Source organism: Arachis hypogaea, chromosome 13, assembly GCF_003086295.3.
Source record: "Arachis hypogaea cultivar Tifrunner chromosome 13, arahy.Tifrunner.gnm2.J5K5, whole genome shotgun sequence".
Lineage (NCBI taxonomy): Eukaryota > Viridiplantae > Streptophyta > Magnoliopsida > Fabales > Fabaceae > Arachis > Arachis hypogaea.
Window position 1 is genome coordinate 11831561 of NC_092048.1, and position 15686 is coordinate 11847246.

General features: G+C 31.0%; 2 protein-coding genes across 44 annotated transcripts; one reads left to right on the plus strand and one right to left on the minus strand.

Moving 5' to 3' along the window:
- The first annotated feature begins 4263 nt into the window (after positions 1 to 4263).
- LOC112737219 (uncharacterized) lies at positions 4264 to 9093 on the plus strand. 43 transcript variants are annotated; one of them, XM_072211230.1, is made up of 11 exons: positions 4264 to 4596; positions 4713 to 4774; positions 4860 to 5246; positions 5380 to 5518; positions 5728 to 5943; positions 6193 to 6480; positions 6711 to 6783; positions 6873 to 7079; positions 7626 to 7811; positions 7935 to 8023; positions 8703 to 9093. In XM_072211230.1, exons 8-11 carry the CDS (start codon positions 7050 to 7052, stop codon positions 8974 to 8976), a joined length of 579 nt encoding a protein of 192 aa, XP_072067331.1. In that variant the 5' UTR covers positions 4264 to 4596; positions 4713 to 4774; positions 4860 to 5246; positions 5380 to 5518; positions 5728 to 5943; positions 6193 to 6480; positions 6711 to 6783; positions 6873 to 7049; the 3' UTR covers positions 8977 to 9093. The 43 variants fall into 43 exon arrangements, 38 of the variants coding, with proteins under 38 accessions (XP_072067331.1, XP_072067349.1, XP_025642793.1 ...); XM_072211248.1 differs by having other exon boundaries at positions 6940 to 7079; positions 7935 to 8027; XM_025787008.3 differs by having other exon boundaries at positions 6940 to 7079.
- Positions 9094 to 13049: 3956 nt separating this feature from the next.
- On the minus strand, positions 13050 to 15397 carry LOC112737218 (chalcone synthase). The gene is made up of 3 exons (XM_025787006.2): positions 15034 to 15397; positions 14405 to 14725; positions 13050 to 13906 (listed from the first exon to the last, which is right to left on the minus strand). The coding sequence occupies exons 1-3, from the start codon at positions 15209 to 15211 to the stop codon at positions 13236 to 13238; spliced, it is 1170 nt and encodes a 389-aa protein (XP_025642791.1). The 5' UTR covers positions 15212 to 15397; the 3' UTR covers positions 13050 to 13235.
- Positions 15398 to 15686: the final 289 nt, after the last annotated feature.

The window sequence follows — 15686 nt, forward strand, 5'->3', positions numbered from 1 at the left end:
ATTACCTAAAAAATTAGGGTAATGTTATGGTGCTAAAAGTAATTTTTTGAGTAATGCTAGGGAGCCAATGGCCTAAGCGTACAATGTGTATAATGGGTTAAATCATCACTTATACTATCCAGAATAATCATCCGGATATCAGGGATAATAAATATCTCATGTTATAAAAAACTAATTTTAGGTTCACCAAGATTCAAACTCTTGACCTTCCGGATCTGGAACTCTAATACCATGTCCTGAAACCACTCATCCCAAAAGCGTAACCTGACAGGACAATGTAACACTAATAATCATATCTCTAATACTTTTTAAACCTTCATTGTACACATTGTACACTTAGGTCATTGGCTCCCTATACTTTCTCTAATTTTTTTTAGTACATGCTAAAATGAAGTGACATAAAAAAACTGTCGACGCGTGTTTTACCTATAGCCACAATCGAAGACAACGGCTGATGCACAATAAATGGGTGACAATCACCCGTTAGTTGAAAAAAAATAGTTGGATATAATGTTTGTTTGATAAATTAATGCATAATTGAGAGATTAATTGATGATTAAGAGAGATAATCTCTTTTTTTTTTTCCTTTTTTGGGTATGGCCATACTATCTAGACCAAGAAATACTCTTTTGAACATAAAAATTAAATTGAGCCATAAAATGTTATTATAGTAATAATAAATCATAACAATATAAAGCCGAGGAGAATAAGTAATGATAATAATAGTAATAATAATAATAGTAATAATAATAATCTTTTATATATATAAAAGAGAACTACGGTTTTATTTATAAACCCTAAATATAAATTTTATTTTAATTTATACTTATTTATTATGTATGTATTCGATTTATATGTAAATACTTAAAAATCGAGTTTGTCTGAGTCGATTTATATAGATCTATGTAGAACATGTATGAAACCAATTTTTATTCAAGATATATGTGTAATTTTAGTCTCCAATCAATTTATTAACATAAATTATTTTTATTTTTAAATCTAATATATATTTTTTTAGTTTTATGTTCTCATAAATTCACTATTCTTTTAATTTTTTAATAATTCATTAATTACTTTGTATTTACCGAGGTTTTCAAATTTTTTTATAAAAAAAATCAAAATCATCAAATTACAAAATACTAACAAAAATTATTTTTTCTTTTTAATTCCTGAATATAATTTAACTTTACTTACCATAGCATATTTAATACAAAAAAAATAAAGCATACCAGATAATAATATTTTAATTTCTGAATATAATTTAATTCTTTATTAACATGAAAAATTAAAATCTAAAAATAAAAAATATTATTATTAGCATGAAAAATAACAATGCAATATTCAAAATTAAATATATCAAGCTCTAATTATTATTAACATCACAAATTAAATACTCAACAAAAAATATAAAAATATAATTTTTTTATTAACGTGAACTAAATAATATTAAACACCAAAAATAAATTTCATAAAAAAATCTAAACATATTAAACATACTTTAGGAAAGTTTTCACATGTGCCAGGACACTTTACTGATATATTGCTAGGTGAATACTACAATGAAAATTTTATAATTGTCTTAATGTGAATATATTTTTTTTTTTTACCCTTGGATGATGGATTGTATACTTTAGGAAAGTTTTCACATGTGCCAGGACACTTTACTGATATATTGCTAGGTGAATACTACAATGAAAATTTTATAATTGTCTTAATGTGAATATATTTTTTTTTTTACCCTTGGATGATGGATTGTATGTTTAGATTTTGATATTTATAAAATTGTTATTTTTGTTTAAAATGTGGCTAAATAAATAAACCACACTTTTAACCAAAGCATCTTCATGAGAATATATTTTTGCCATTTTCATTGTAGTATCCACCATATTGCTATGCCATAATGCAGAACCGTTGAGATATATATTAAAAAATTATAAAGGTGGAGATAGATTGGTAGAATTATATAGTAGAGTAAAGAGACAGAGGGTGTTGGCTGTTCTTCTAACAGGTTGAAACATGAACCAAATTAGAGTTGGTGAGAATTACATAGTGGGCAGTAGAATGTGTTTTTTGTCTTTTTGTGAAGCCATTGTTTGGAACCAAGCGTTGGGAGTGTTGTGGCCTTGTGAGAGCCGATGCAAAGATTGGGAGAATGAGTAACACTATAACAACGAGAATGTGAGATGGAACTATTAGATTTAATTTAGATGTGACAACAATAATATGTGTGACTATTTCAACAAATAAAATTTATATCCCGACCAAAAAAATAAATAAAATTTATATTAAGATGTTATTTTTTATTACAACAAATAAAATATAAAATAAATAAAATATATTTTAATTTACGATATATGATAGATAGATTATTTTATATAGCTATTAAAAATATGTTAAATAACTATGTTTGTTAAAAATATTAGTAAAATAGATTTTTATTTAAAATATTACATGTATAATTACATACAATTTAAAATATTACATGTATATAACGGTAGATACATATATATTTCATAATGAATTTATAATCATGTTATTTTTTATTTGTTTATAAGAGCAGATAAAAAAAAAAAGTAAATTTGGTTTAATCAAAATAAATACGAGCATTTTCAATATATATAAATAAAGTAATTATTTTTTATTACTATTTTATATGTTATTTATTCATATTTTAATATGTTCTATTATTAAGGTTATTAATATTTTTTTAAAAAAATTATTTTTATTTATTAAAATTCAAATTTTATAAAAAGTGATATATTTAATGTGTACAAGTTATTTTGACCCATTTTAAACACTCATTGCTTATAATTTGTCTTAATCGAATTAATTGATCATTAACCTATTTTTATTTTAAATATTTGAATTTGGTAAAAATCATACACTCTAAGTTTAACTTATTCTAAATAATTATTTGTAAAATCGAATGCTAAGTCGATGTTAAAATGAATTGAATTTGGAACTCTTGTTTACGTCAATGAAAACTTGCAAAAACATGTCTACCAAACAAAATTAATATGTTTTGTGTTGTTCATAAGTCAGTGTTCAAGTCCAAATAAATGTGATATTAATTGTATAACATTGTTGTGAAATCAATTTATTTGAATTTGTAGAAGTTTATAATTTGATCGGAAACAATGTTAGGATAGTTTTCCATCCGATAAACATATAGATTTCCATATTAAAATTATAGTTTCACCACTGCCGACCACCATCATCCATGTGTTACTGCCACGCTGGAGGCCGAACAGCTCAGCGCTGGTCGTTCCTGGTTTTTCGTGGCTCCTCCAAGTCGTTTTTGCTTTTTTGTCGCTTGCTGCCTCATTTTTTTCCATGCTGAACCGCCTCTTATTTCGCCTGTGTTCTACTTCTCTTTGACTGTTGGTTTTGTTGTTTCAGTCACCTTATCTGTTTCCAGATCTGGTTCACTGAGTTGTCTTGGTTCTTCTTCCTGTGTTGCTGCTGCTCCTCCTCCATGATAAGAGGTTTTGGCTTGCGAAGGTCCTCCTTGGCTAATGGTACACCATCATTTCTACTTCTACCTAAGCTTTGTAGTTTGACCGTAGTTTTTCACTTTTTCTTCTACTTGAGTCTCTTTCCTCCAAATATCATTTTGTGTGTCTCAACCATTTACTAGAGCGCCTCTAGCATGATAATTCAAGTATGGGTGAACACAGGTCGAGTTGGTTCGAATTTAGAGTGAAATTAGAACTGAACCAATTGAATTGTAATTTGTTCGATTTGGTTCGGATTTACGTATTTTTGTGTATGTACCCGAATCAAACCAAATCGATTAAGAAACGGATTGGTTCGGTTCGGATAATTAGGTACCCGATGAAACAAAAATTCATAAAAAAATGAAATTTTTATCTTAAAAATTCTGTAAGTACAATAAACATGTAAAATCAATAGAAATAATCCAATCATATTTACCACCAAATATATTAAAAACTAAATACATTAAAATCCAAATATATTAAACACTAAAGACATTAAAATCCAAACATGTTAAACACCAAACACGTCACTACTAGAAAACTAGTTATTACAGACGGATATTTTCGACGGATTTTATCCCACGGAAATACAGACGGAATTTTAGAGGGATTTTTTGTCGAAAAACAAAAAAAATGAATTAGCATAAATTACAGACGGAAAACAAAATCCGTCGATAATTCTATCGGCAAAAGTAATTTTTTTCCATGGAAAATAGTTACAGACGGAAAATCCGTCTGTAATTTAAAATTTTCTGTCGAAAATATTGAATTAAACCCAAATGAAACTCGACCTTCTTTCAGCTTCTTCCAAATGAAACACGGCTTCTTCTTCCCTCCGTAGCACAAGCTACTTCTTCTCTTCGTGGCTGCTACTTCTGCTTCTTCCGCCACTGCCACTGCCGCCGTTGCGTCGCACAATCTCTCTCTGTCATCCCTTGCGTCGCACGAGATCCCTCCACCGCCGCTCTTGTCGCATCTACTCCCATCGTCGCAGAGCTCTCTCTGCCGCCGCTCTCATCGCATCTGCTCCCTCTGGCTCCTCTTCCATCTAATCTCAACTCGCTCCCTCAGTTCTTCTCGTAACCATATCAAATTTCAGGTATATATATCCTGATTTTGTGATTCTGTTCTTCGTGATAAATTTTAGGGCTCAATTTTTCTATGCCAGTTTTAGGTTTATCATACTCTACTTTTGTGCTTTGTTTGAATCTACAGGTTTACTCTAATTTTGATGAATTATTTTCTGCAATCGAAGCTTTTTTGACCTAAAATTCATGGTAGGCCATTGCCTTTTATAGTTTTTAACTTTCATAGTTTGATATTGATTTTGATGACATTGGCTCCTGGTAAACTAATGTCCAGAGAGCAGCAACTGGAAGGAGACTATCGACAGCTTCACTCGCGATTGAGGACTCACTTGGAAAGTATAGCATTTTATGGTGGAGAGATGAGAGAAGAAGCCCATATTCAACAGAAGTTTAAGACCTTGGTTAGGCATTTGAGTAGTGTCCTACATGACCATTGGTGGTTTGGCATGATTCAGGACTTTTTATTGAAGTACTTTGGTGCTACAGTTGCTGTTATTCTGATAATTGAGCCTTTCTTTTCTGGCCATCTAAGGTCTGACAGTTCAACTTTAGGGCATGCAGAGATGCTAAGCAATCTAAGATATCATACTAGTGTTATTGTTTCCCTATTTCAGTCACTGGGAACTCTTTTTATTAGTGCAAGACGGCTCAATTGACTCAGGTATATTAAATCTGTCATTTATCCTTTTTAGAAGTTGATATCGGTTTTTATTCTTGGTATGTAGGCATATGTTATATACAAATCCTTGCAAAGTTCAAGCCTATATATTCTAAGTAAACTATATATTTTATAGTGGTTATGCTGATCGCATTCATGAGTTAATGGCTGTATCAAGGGAGCTAAGCCTGAAGAATGAGAAATCTTCACTCCAAAGACGAGGAAGTAGAAGTTTCATAAGTGAAGCTAACTACATTGAATTCTCTGGTGTCAAGGCAAGTGATTTCAATGAATCATCTATACACCTGAACTTGTCATTATGATTTTGTTATTATTTTGATATTGATGCTGCTCCCAAAATTCAGGTTGTAACTCCCACTGGTAATGTCTTAGTGGATGACTTGACTCTTAGGGTTGAGTCATCTTCTGTATTCATCAGTAGTTTTGCATCAATCTATCTGTCTTATTTTAATGTTTCTTTCAGAAAGGAGAATCAGATTCACTTAGAAAGTTCCCTTCTAAATCTTGTCCTTTAAGATACGGAACTACAAAGATTCAAGAAGATGCCCTCACTCTGTTTCAAGCTGCATTACGTGAATTTTTGGGCTTTTGCAACTCTAAGACTCATGGGAATGAAAATAACAACTGGGGAGTTACATCACTGTCTGTTTCTGCTAGTAAGATTGTCCCCATACCATCTGTAAGTTTGAAATGCTTCAGTTACAAATTTTCTCTCAACCTTAGAACAGTAAGCACATCATAAGGTTTTGAAATGCTTATTATATCATTGATATATATTATCAATAAGCTATATGTTCAATGTTTAGGTGCATACTTGCTAGCTTACCCTTTAAAAATTTTTCTTTTCACTGATCGTAACTCCTTAGCAAGTGATAGCTGTTTCTGTCACAGTGGTATTGAAATTTTTATCAAAACTGTATGTTTCCAGGGGACACATTCCATTGTAAAATATTTTGGTGGGCAAGTTCCATCTAGCTCATCATTTAATCAACCACTAGGCAATGCATTTGATGAAGCTGTACCAGGCAATGCATTTAGTCAGTTTTCTTAATGGAGTAACCTAGTAATGCTATGTTTATGCATTAAGTTGGCACCATCCTGTCCCAAAAAAAAAAAAGATGGTATTGTAATAAGTTGACAATGAGCTTCAAGGACCTATACCAATTTCTAGTGGCAGTGTACCTGGTCTTGATAAGTTGCACCATGCCAAACATTTGTGAGTCAACTCTTTTATTTTCTGCAATAAATGGCTTACTACTTTTTTAAAAGATATTTATCCAATTAGTGGGTAGAAGAGAAGACTGGTGGTCAAATACCTGCATCCACTGTTGCTTCTGTTTCCATTGAACTTTTTGTTCCTCTATTGATACAGAACTTCCCAATTCTACTTCAAATTCGAGTGATCAATTAATCGATCCTCTGTTTTTGTTTTTTTTCACTCTCCAGGTTGGAATTGAAATGCAGAGAAAAGCAACATTGCCGTCCAGGGACGCAAAAAGCAGCAATGCGAACAGCATGAGTAAGTTGTTATTATGATCTGAACCCTTAGGGGGTTGTTGATCAGTCTCTAAATATCATATAAGCTGAGGTGTTTCTTTATGTGTGCAGTATGGACTTTTTTGTTAGTTTAGGAGACCTAGTCTAGGCATGGATTTGATAACAAAGCTTAATATAGGTTATATTGGGTGGACTTTGCCTGGCCAGGCTCTACAACGGCATTTGTGGTGCTGAAGTTCTCTCTCTTCTATTTACTTGCAAGAACCAGATACAGAAATTTATGCAAGCATGTTGGATTCATTGAATGAATGCTTACAGGTTAGTATCATTAGATGATAAATATTATACAAAATTAGGGGGTGTTACACTCGAAGTTTGATACTTAACATTCTAATTGGAAATAAAATCTAGCTTCGCATATATTAGCTAACATCATAAGTGATGCTAATAAAGCCAAAACTAAAAGGTTTTGTTTATTTCATGTTTCATAGTTGATCTAGAATTCTAGATTAGGATATATATATATATATATATATATATATATATATATATATATATATATATATTTGTTGAATTGGTTATTAATCTGTTCAACCATTGCCCCTCATTTCCACGTGATAGTAAGTCTGCTCCACTTTGTAATTATTGTGGTTTTTGTAGTCTTGTTTTTAAAAATAATCATATATTATTATGCAAGAATTTTCACTCCCTCTTCACTATTAAGGTGGATGCCTATTGCTTGCTTCCTTTTGAAGACTCTTTTTGTTGTCACTTATTTATTTTATAATCAAATTATTACAAGGAAAGAGTAATTCCTGTGTAGCCTCAATCCAGTATGTGTTCTGATCTTTTTGTGTACTTCAGATTTCTGGGATGCTTTTGGATGAAAGCCAGGTCAAGTCCATTGTTGACGAGATAAAACAAGTGATCGCAGCTAGTTCAAGTAGGAAAAGAGAGAGGGCAGAGAGGACCAAAGCTGAAGATTTTGATGCTGAAGAGAGTGAGCTGATTAAAGAGGAAAATGAACAAGAGGAAGAAGTTTTTGATCAAGTTAGTTGTTTAAATTCGTTTTTAAAAAATCTAAGTTATGTTGATTGCTGGGCTACTGTCTTTATATTATGTTTGTACAGATCAATTCTTTGGTCATCCTTTCAAAACATTTATGTGTCCCAGGTGGGAGAGATATTGGAAACTTTGATCAAAACCTTCAAAGCCTCCTTCTTACCTTTCTTCGATGAACTGTCATCATATTTGACACCTATGTGGGTATATTCCTCCCAGAAGCTGTCACTTCTCTTCTCTAATTAGTTTTTCTGTTGATATTAACTGCATTTTTATTATTGAGCTGGTCATTTAGCATTTTGATTTGGGTACTAGATCATACTTGAAGTATATGTAACTGTTTATACTTTTCTGTTTTCTATGTTTTAGCTGCACTGAATTGTAGTGATGGCTCTAAAATGTAGGATCTGTGTGATAGCAGCAATCTCTGACCATATTATTTTTGGAATATTCTTGAATTCTTCAAGTCACACTGTTGAAAGCTTTAGTTCAACGATGAATCTTCATTCTTGCTTTGGGAATTTAATTTGGCTGTGGGTTATGTTCAAATAAATTGGGAGTTAGAGATGAGCCATTCATTCTGCAGGGTTAATTCTTCAGGGCAATAAAATTGCACACACACACACACATGAGCTCACATATTGCTTTTATATTAAATCATAATCTTTTCTCAACTGTTGGATATAGGGAACGGACAAGACACCTGAAGAGAGGAGAATTGCCATTTATATTAAATCATAATCATAGTCGAGGCATTATTGGTGCTTTGTAATTCCTAAGGGGAAATTATACAAGAGAACTAAAATATATATTATTGTCATTTATGTTAGTAATAAGCTGCATAAATATTCGATCTTAATGAATCTGAGATATTTACAGTTTGAGGCTACTGCTTCATCACCAGTCTGCAGTTGATGCTGATCAATTGGAAGGGTCTGTGACATCTCTATCAAATTTGGATGATTCTGATTCTTCTAAATATCTAGTTCGGAAGAAGGTTCAAGAATCCTTGGAAAACTTAAAGGAGGAGGCAGTTGTTCCTAAAAGGTCCATTCGATGGCAACTTGGTTCCAGTTGGATACAGCATCTGCAGAAACAGGAAACATCAAAAGAATTTTTTATATGGTCTTGTTATTTGCATAACTTAGTATAGTTGAACAATATATTGAGTTTATGTTTTGAATTATAGTTGATGTATCAACACACTTTGATATATGGTTGTTACTTATTATAGTTGATGATCAATACATTTTGTTTATGTTTTGAATTATATTGACTTGCTTGTTTATAGTACTTTTCTTTTAGTTTGATAATACGATGAATTTGTTTATTTTTTGAAATATTATAAATATTCGAATATAAATTAGATAAAAATTTATATTAAATTTATATTTATTTTGTATGAAAACAAGCTTATTTTGTAATTAGAAAAATAAAAAAATTCTATTTTACCTTAATGAAGGGTTTACAGACGGATTTTCTGTCTGTAATCAGAGTGTGAGATGATTTTGCAAAGTTTAAATTACAGACAGAAAATCTGTCGAAAAATCTGTCTGTAATTACAGACGAAAAATTTGTCTGAAAATCCGTCTGTAATTACAGACGGAAAATCCGTCGAAAATTTCGTCGCCTTCGGAAAATGGATGGAGAATTTACAGAGGGAAAATCCGTCGGTAACTAGTAAAAATTCGTCGGTAATTTTTCGACGGAAAAAAAATCCGTCGGTAAATAATTTCCGACGGGACTTTTACAGAGGGACAAAATCCGTCGGTAATTTTGTCGGTAACCAAAAATCCGTCTGTAATAAAGACTAAATCTGTCTGTAAATCTGTTTGTATTAAGCCATTTTCTAATTGTGCGTTAAAAGCTAAATATAAAAATGCAATAGAGAGAAAGTCAAAATCATTAAAAGATATATATATATATATATATATATATATATTAAATTTTTATTTTTTATTTAATTAATATATGGTCGGATCTGCGGGTTGGTTCGAATTCCGCACCCCAGAACCGTTATTCGGACCAATTACTCGTTGGTTCTAAAACCAATTTAATTAGTTTGGTTCGGGTTCGGACAAATAATCGGGTACCCAATATCCGTGCTCACCCCTAAATCTATGATGGGATCAATTATCACAAATCCAAGACCTTTACATGTTCAACAATTTCATCATTTCAAATATCAATTTCATATATATATATATATATATATATATATATATATATATATCATAAAAACAAAAATAAAAGTCACATATATAATTACTCAAAATATTATATATTCTAATATTAGCAAAATCATATAAAAATTCATTCTCTCTCACACACATGTTTGCTGCCAAGAATAACAAAAACTTGAAAAAAAGTGATTTGTTTTATTTTTGCTGACAGAAAATGGAAAAATAGAAAAATAATTTTATCTCGTTTTCGTTGATTATGTTTGCGTTACCTTTTAAAAATTATTTTTGCATTTATTGACTGCGAAAATGATACTAAATATATAAATTAGTAAATTTTTGTATTTTGAATTAAATTAAATTGACAAATAATTTTTTTAAATAAAAAATATCTATTTTAATTAACATGCATTATAATGCAATAGTAGATAAAAGAAAATTATTTTTTAGTGGTTAAATAAATTATGTGGTATTTATATGGTGATTAAAATGAGTCGAGTAGCTTTATCTCTTTCCCACTTTAACTACCTATCTAAGCAGCTATTACTTCTAGATGTTTTTGTCTTTTCATCTACCATGTGCTTAATTTATATTTGGCTTAAATTCATGTAAGTTATAAACTTGTATATTAATATTAATTTTGATATATAAAAAAAATATGTCAAATTATTTTTAATTATATTACATAAATACAAAAATCAGCCACTAACTATATAAAACTACATATTTAGTATTTATGAAAAAGTTTAATTATCTGGTTATAACAAATTTGATTTTTTTTCTATACTAAATATAATTATTCAGGTGATAATAATTTTATTAAAAAATTAAGTAAAATAATATATATTTAAATATATATAATAGTTGATTATTTATCTTTATAAAATATTTTTGTATGTAATATACACAAATATATAATAACTATATTTTTTTCAGATATTTTATTTTATTTGAATGCAAAATAAATATAATTAACAATAATAAATTTAATCTAATGATTATTCTAATAAAAATTATTCAATTTTATAATATTACAACAATATCATTTATTTCTTTTAATTAATAAATTCTTTACAGTCTTTTTATTTTGGTCAAGTTCTTTTACTATATTTGTGCCCAATAACTTAGCCACATCAAATTGCAAAATTTTATCTAATTTTCATTACTTATCCATTATGTTTTCAAGCCTGTATTCCAATAGGTCATCAGCTCCCAACTGATTTACTACAACAGTTGTCTGTAAAGCCGCACCATATGAACTGCCCTTTGTCGTCTTTTTACGGTCATTTCATGGATATTAACGACATTACACACCTAATAACACGACCAAATTCTTATGGGTTACCGAACCGTACCTGGCATTAGCGGTGTACGTGTCCCGGTCCGACCCGAAGACCTGATTCGGTCTCGAACACTTTAGGGGCTAATTTAGTTTGCTTTCATCGGGTTTAGAGTCGGATAAGGGTATCAAAAATAGACCTGGTCATTATTTCGTGTCGGGTCCGGGCCATAGCTTTGTCATCCGAACTCGACCCGATGACCCGGTCATCATACACAATTAATATTTTGTGTTGTTAGTGATGGATGATGGCTATTCTTATGTGGAATTTAAATATTGTAAACCTTAATATTTTGTGTTATTAGTCATTATAAGATTATAAGTTAATGTTTTATGTTTAAAATGCATAAGACTTTAGACTAATGTATAATATTATGTTATATATTTGTATTGATTTAAATATTTGGTGTTATTAGACAATATTAGTATTGATTATGGTTATGCTTTAATTTTAGAGAATGGTTGGTTCTTGTTATATTTTTTAAGTGAATTTTACTATGTGAATTGTGAAATAATGGTTAGAGATTAGGTGACTTTTACATGCTAAAGACTCGGTTTTCACCCGATTTTTACCTGGTTTTCACCCGATCCGAAGATGCGTAGATTTCATCGGATCTAGGATCGGATTAGAGTCTAAAAATTAAACCCAGTCTATATTTTGAGTCGAGTCTGTGTTAAGCCAAATCCGGTGTGGCTCGACTCATGTACACCTCTACCTGGCACATTACTATGCCAATAAAACGACTGATACATGTGAAATTTTTCACATACTTTAATATTATATTAAACATACGCATCGTTAATATCACATAAAAAATAAAATATTTGAGCGACACAAAGTCACAAATAATGACCATCACCCAAAAAAAAAAAAAAACCAATCTAAACGAGTATAAGCATTGTTAATATCACATTAGATATACGTAATTATCTCAAGAGAACCACTCCTCAGTTAAACCTTTCTTTGTAAACACTGCCATGAACAGTTTTTATACGTGCGTGTACTCTCAACATCAACAGGCGTCTATCAGAAATGTGCCCAACACTATTTATCACCTAAAATTAAAAGGCTTCAGCACGGTAACAATGGTCCTTTATATTTAGTGGTAAATTAGAAGATTCACATCAAATAGACAGTTATCAATGAAACAAATTAAAAGAGTTCTTTAAAACGATCTCTATATTTATTTCTTTTTCTTCCGTAGTTTCATTCTTTTACTTTCTTTCAGGTTATAAAATTTATTAATAACCGATAAACACTTTCAAAACACGACCTTTTATCTAACCTAAGTAACCAACGAGATTTAAATCCACCACATCACTTGTAAGTTGTAAAGATCGTCTTTTGCAATTTAGGGCTGTTAGTTAGAAACATTTAATTCATGTTGCCCATAAAAGGCACTAGTATTCACCTATACCTAATAAATACTGTTTTGGTTTGTTAAAATCACGTAAATATTGCAAATTGCTTTAAACTCCAAGAAATTTATTATTTATTTATAATTCTTTTTATAGAATGGCATCAAGAATCAGCTGTTGATGTATATACTTTACCTAATAATTATGAAGTTAAAATAGAACAACTTAGCCAGATGTTTAATATAATACTTTTTTTTTTTTAATATTCAGAGAAGACAAATCAACAGAAATGAATATACCGATCAATGCCATGTAATTAGTAACTTGATATTGAACATAAACCCAAAAAACATAAAATGATAGATAATATATTAAGCAATGCCATCAACTAAGAGATTATTACAAGGCCATTAATTAGCCATATTACAACTTGATTTGGAACATAAACAAACAAAATTAATGAACCAAAAACACATTAATAATAATAAAGCAAAATATGATAGATAATACCATATTCATCATAATCTGATGAAATTAAATAGGCACGCTGCGAAGAACAACCGTTTCAATAGTGAGACCAGGACCAAATCCAAACAAAACACCCCATTCGAGTCCTTCACCAGTGGTTTTAAATCCTTCTTGAGCTGAATTCTTTCTCATCTCATCCAAGATGAACAAAACACATGCACTTGACATGTTACCATATTCACTAAGAACATGTCTAGTGGCTCTCATCTTCTCAGGTTTCAATTGCACCTTAGCTTCAACCTGGTCCAAAATTGCCGGTCCACCCGGATGTGCAATCCAAAATATCGAGTTATAATCATGGATTTCCAAAGGGTTGAAGGCCTCAGCCAATGCCTTGTCAATGTTCTTTGACACAATTCCAGGCACGTCCTTAAGAAGGTGAAAAGTTAGACCCACTTCGCGAAGGTGGCCGTCGATGGCGCCTTCGCTGTCGGGGGCAATGGTTTGAGCCGTCCAAATGAGCTCAAATATAGGCTTCTCGATTTCCGGGAGTGGATCCGAACCAACGATGAGGGCGGCTGCGCCGTCTCCGAAGAGTGCTTGACCAACAAGGCTGTCCAGGTGTGTGTCACTTGGACCACGGAATGTTACGGCGGTTATTTCAGAACAAACAACTAACACACGTGCACCTTTGTTGTTCTCAGCCAAATCTTTTGCCAAACGAAGCACCGTACCACCTGCAGAGAAATTAAAGATGTAATAGAGTTAGTTATAACCATTCATGTTATTTCTTTTTATTAGTTTAAATTAAAAAAAAAATGATATCATAACATAATATCAGAATTTTATGTTATATTAATTATACGTGATGCGTATTTTTGTAGTCAATAATATAAGAAAAAGTTTTTAGAAAATCAGTTATATAAGGATGTTCTTTCTCTTCATTTTATGAAAAAAGAATGAAGACGGAATTGTTGGCTAAAGATTTGTTAATCTATCATCTAGTTTTTTGGTGAAAAATATATAATTAAATTATTATCTAACAATTTTTAATTATCATCAATTTTACATAAAAACAATTGCACGTGAATTTTTGTCGATCAATAATTAGCCAAGATAAATTTTAAACATGTAACGCTTGACAAAATTTATATTTTTTGTAATTTTGTGATGAACAAGAGTGCAAAGATGAATGTAAATTAAATGTGGGTTTTGTAATTAAATAAAGTTGTAACCTGCAAAGCAGCCTTGTTGGTACATCATGTAACGCTTGACATAAGGGCGAAGGCCCAAGAGTTTGGTGAGTTGGTAATCGGCACCGGGCATGTCAACACCACTGGTGGTGCAAAATATCAAGTGTGTGATCTTCGATTTTGGTTGCCCCCACTCTTTTATGGCCTTTGTTGCTGCCTCTTTCCCTAGCTTTGGTACCTCTACCACCACCATGTCTTGCCTTGCATCAATTGATGGTGCCATGTATGCACACATGTTTGGATTTTCTTTTAGTATCTCCTCAGTCAAATACATGTACCTTTTCTTGATCATTGACTTGTCACCTGAACAATTTTAATTTGTTAACACAAAAAGCACATCATAACCTATATATTAATTATTCCATGATATGTAGGTTGTTTCTTCTAAAATTATTTAATAAAAAAGTGTTATATGTAATTATGAATTTAACAGTGCAACGTACATCTAATCACATAATATCATATCATAACAAATAACTATTATTTTTATTGACTGCGTGGATAATTATTTAAAAAAATAGATATGTAATTACAAGATTGTATGTATAAAATTATTTTATACTATTAGTATATCAAAATTAAACTTATAAAATTATATATACAGTACTTACACATGCGTTGAAATTTTTCTTTGAGTTCAGTCATATGGTCACTATTTGTGACTCTAAAGTAGTAATCAGGGTAAGTACTCTGATCAACACAATTTGCAGGGGTAGCAGTGCCAATGGCCATAATAGTGGCAGGTCCTTCAGCCCTTTGAGCCTTACGGATCTCACTTACACTCACCATGTTTCCTTTGCCTTCTCTAAAACTTAGTGATGAGTAAGTGAGTTGTTATAGAAACTTGGTAGCCTTAGGGGGGTTTTATATATATGTAAGATGAAAGGTTATTATTCTAAGTTAGATGGCTAGGAAGGTGAATAAATGCTTCCTAATAATTCAGATGGAAGAGTGGAGGGTAGCTGAAGATCACATGCTTTGACCAATAGAGAGAGAGGTAGCCCTTGTGATTTCCAACCCCATTAAGTTTGGTGACAAGTGTATGCGCATGACTTTGTACGTTTGTAGAACTTTCTACTTATCCACTCTTCTCTTATTATTATCCATTGGCTAATAATAACATGCATGTCTATTTTTTGCATGATTTGCTTATGCCTGGAATTCTATAAGCTGTGGAAAAATTCCCATACATGTTGCTTATGGGATTATTATTAGTCCCTATACTACTACTTATATATATATATATATATATTGATATCTTCTA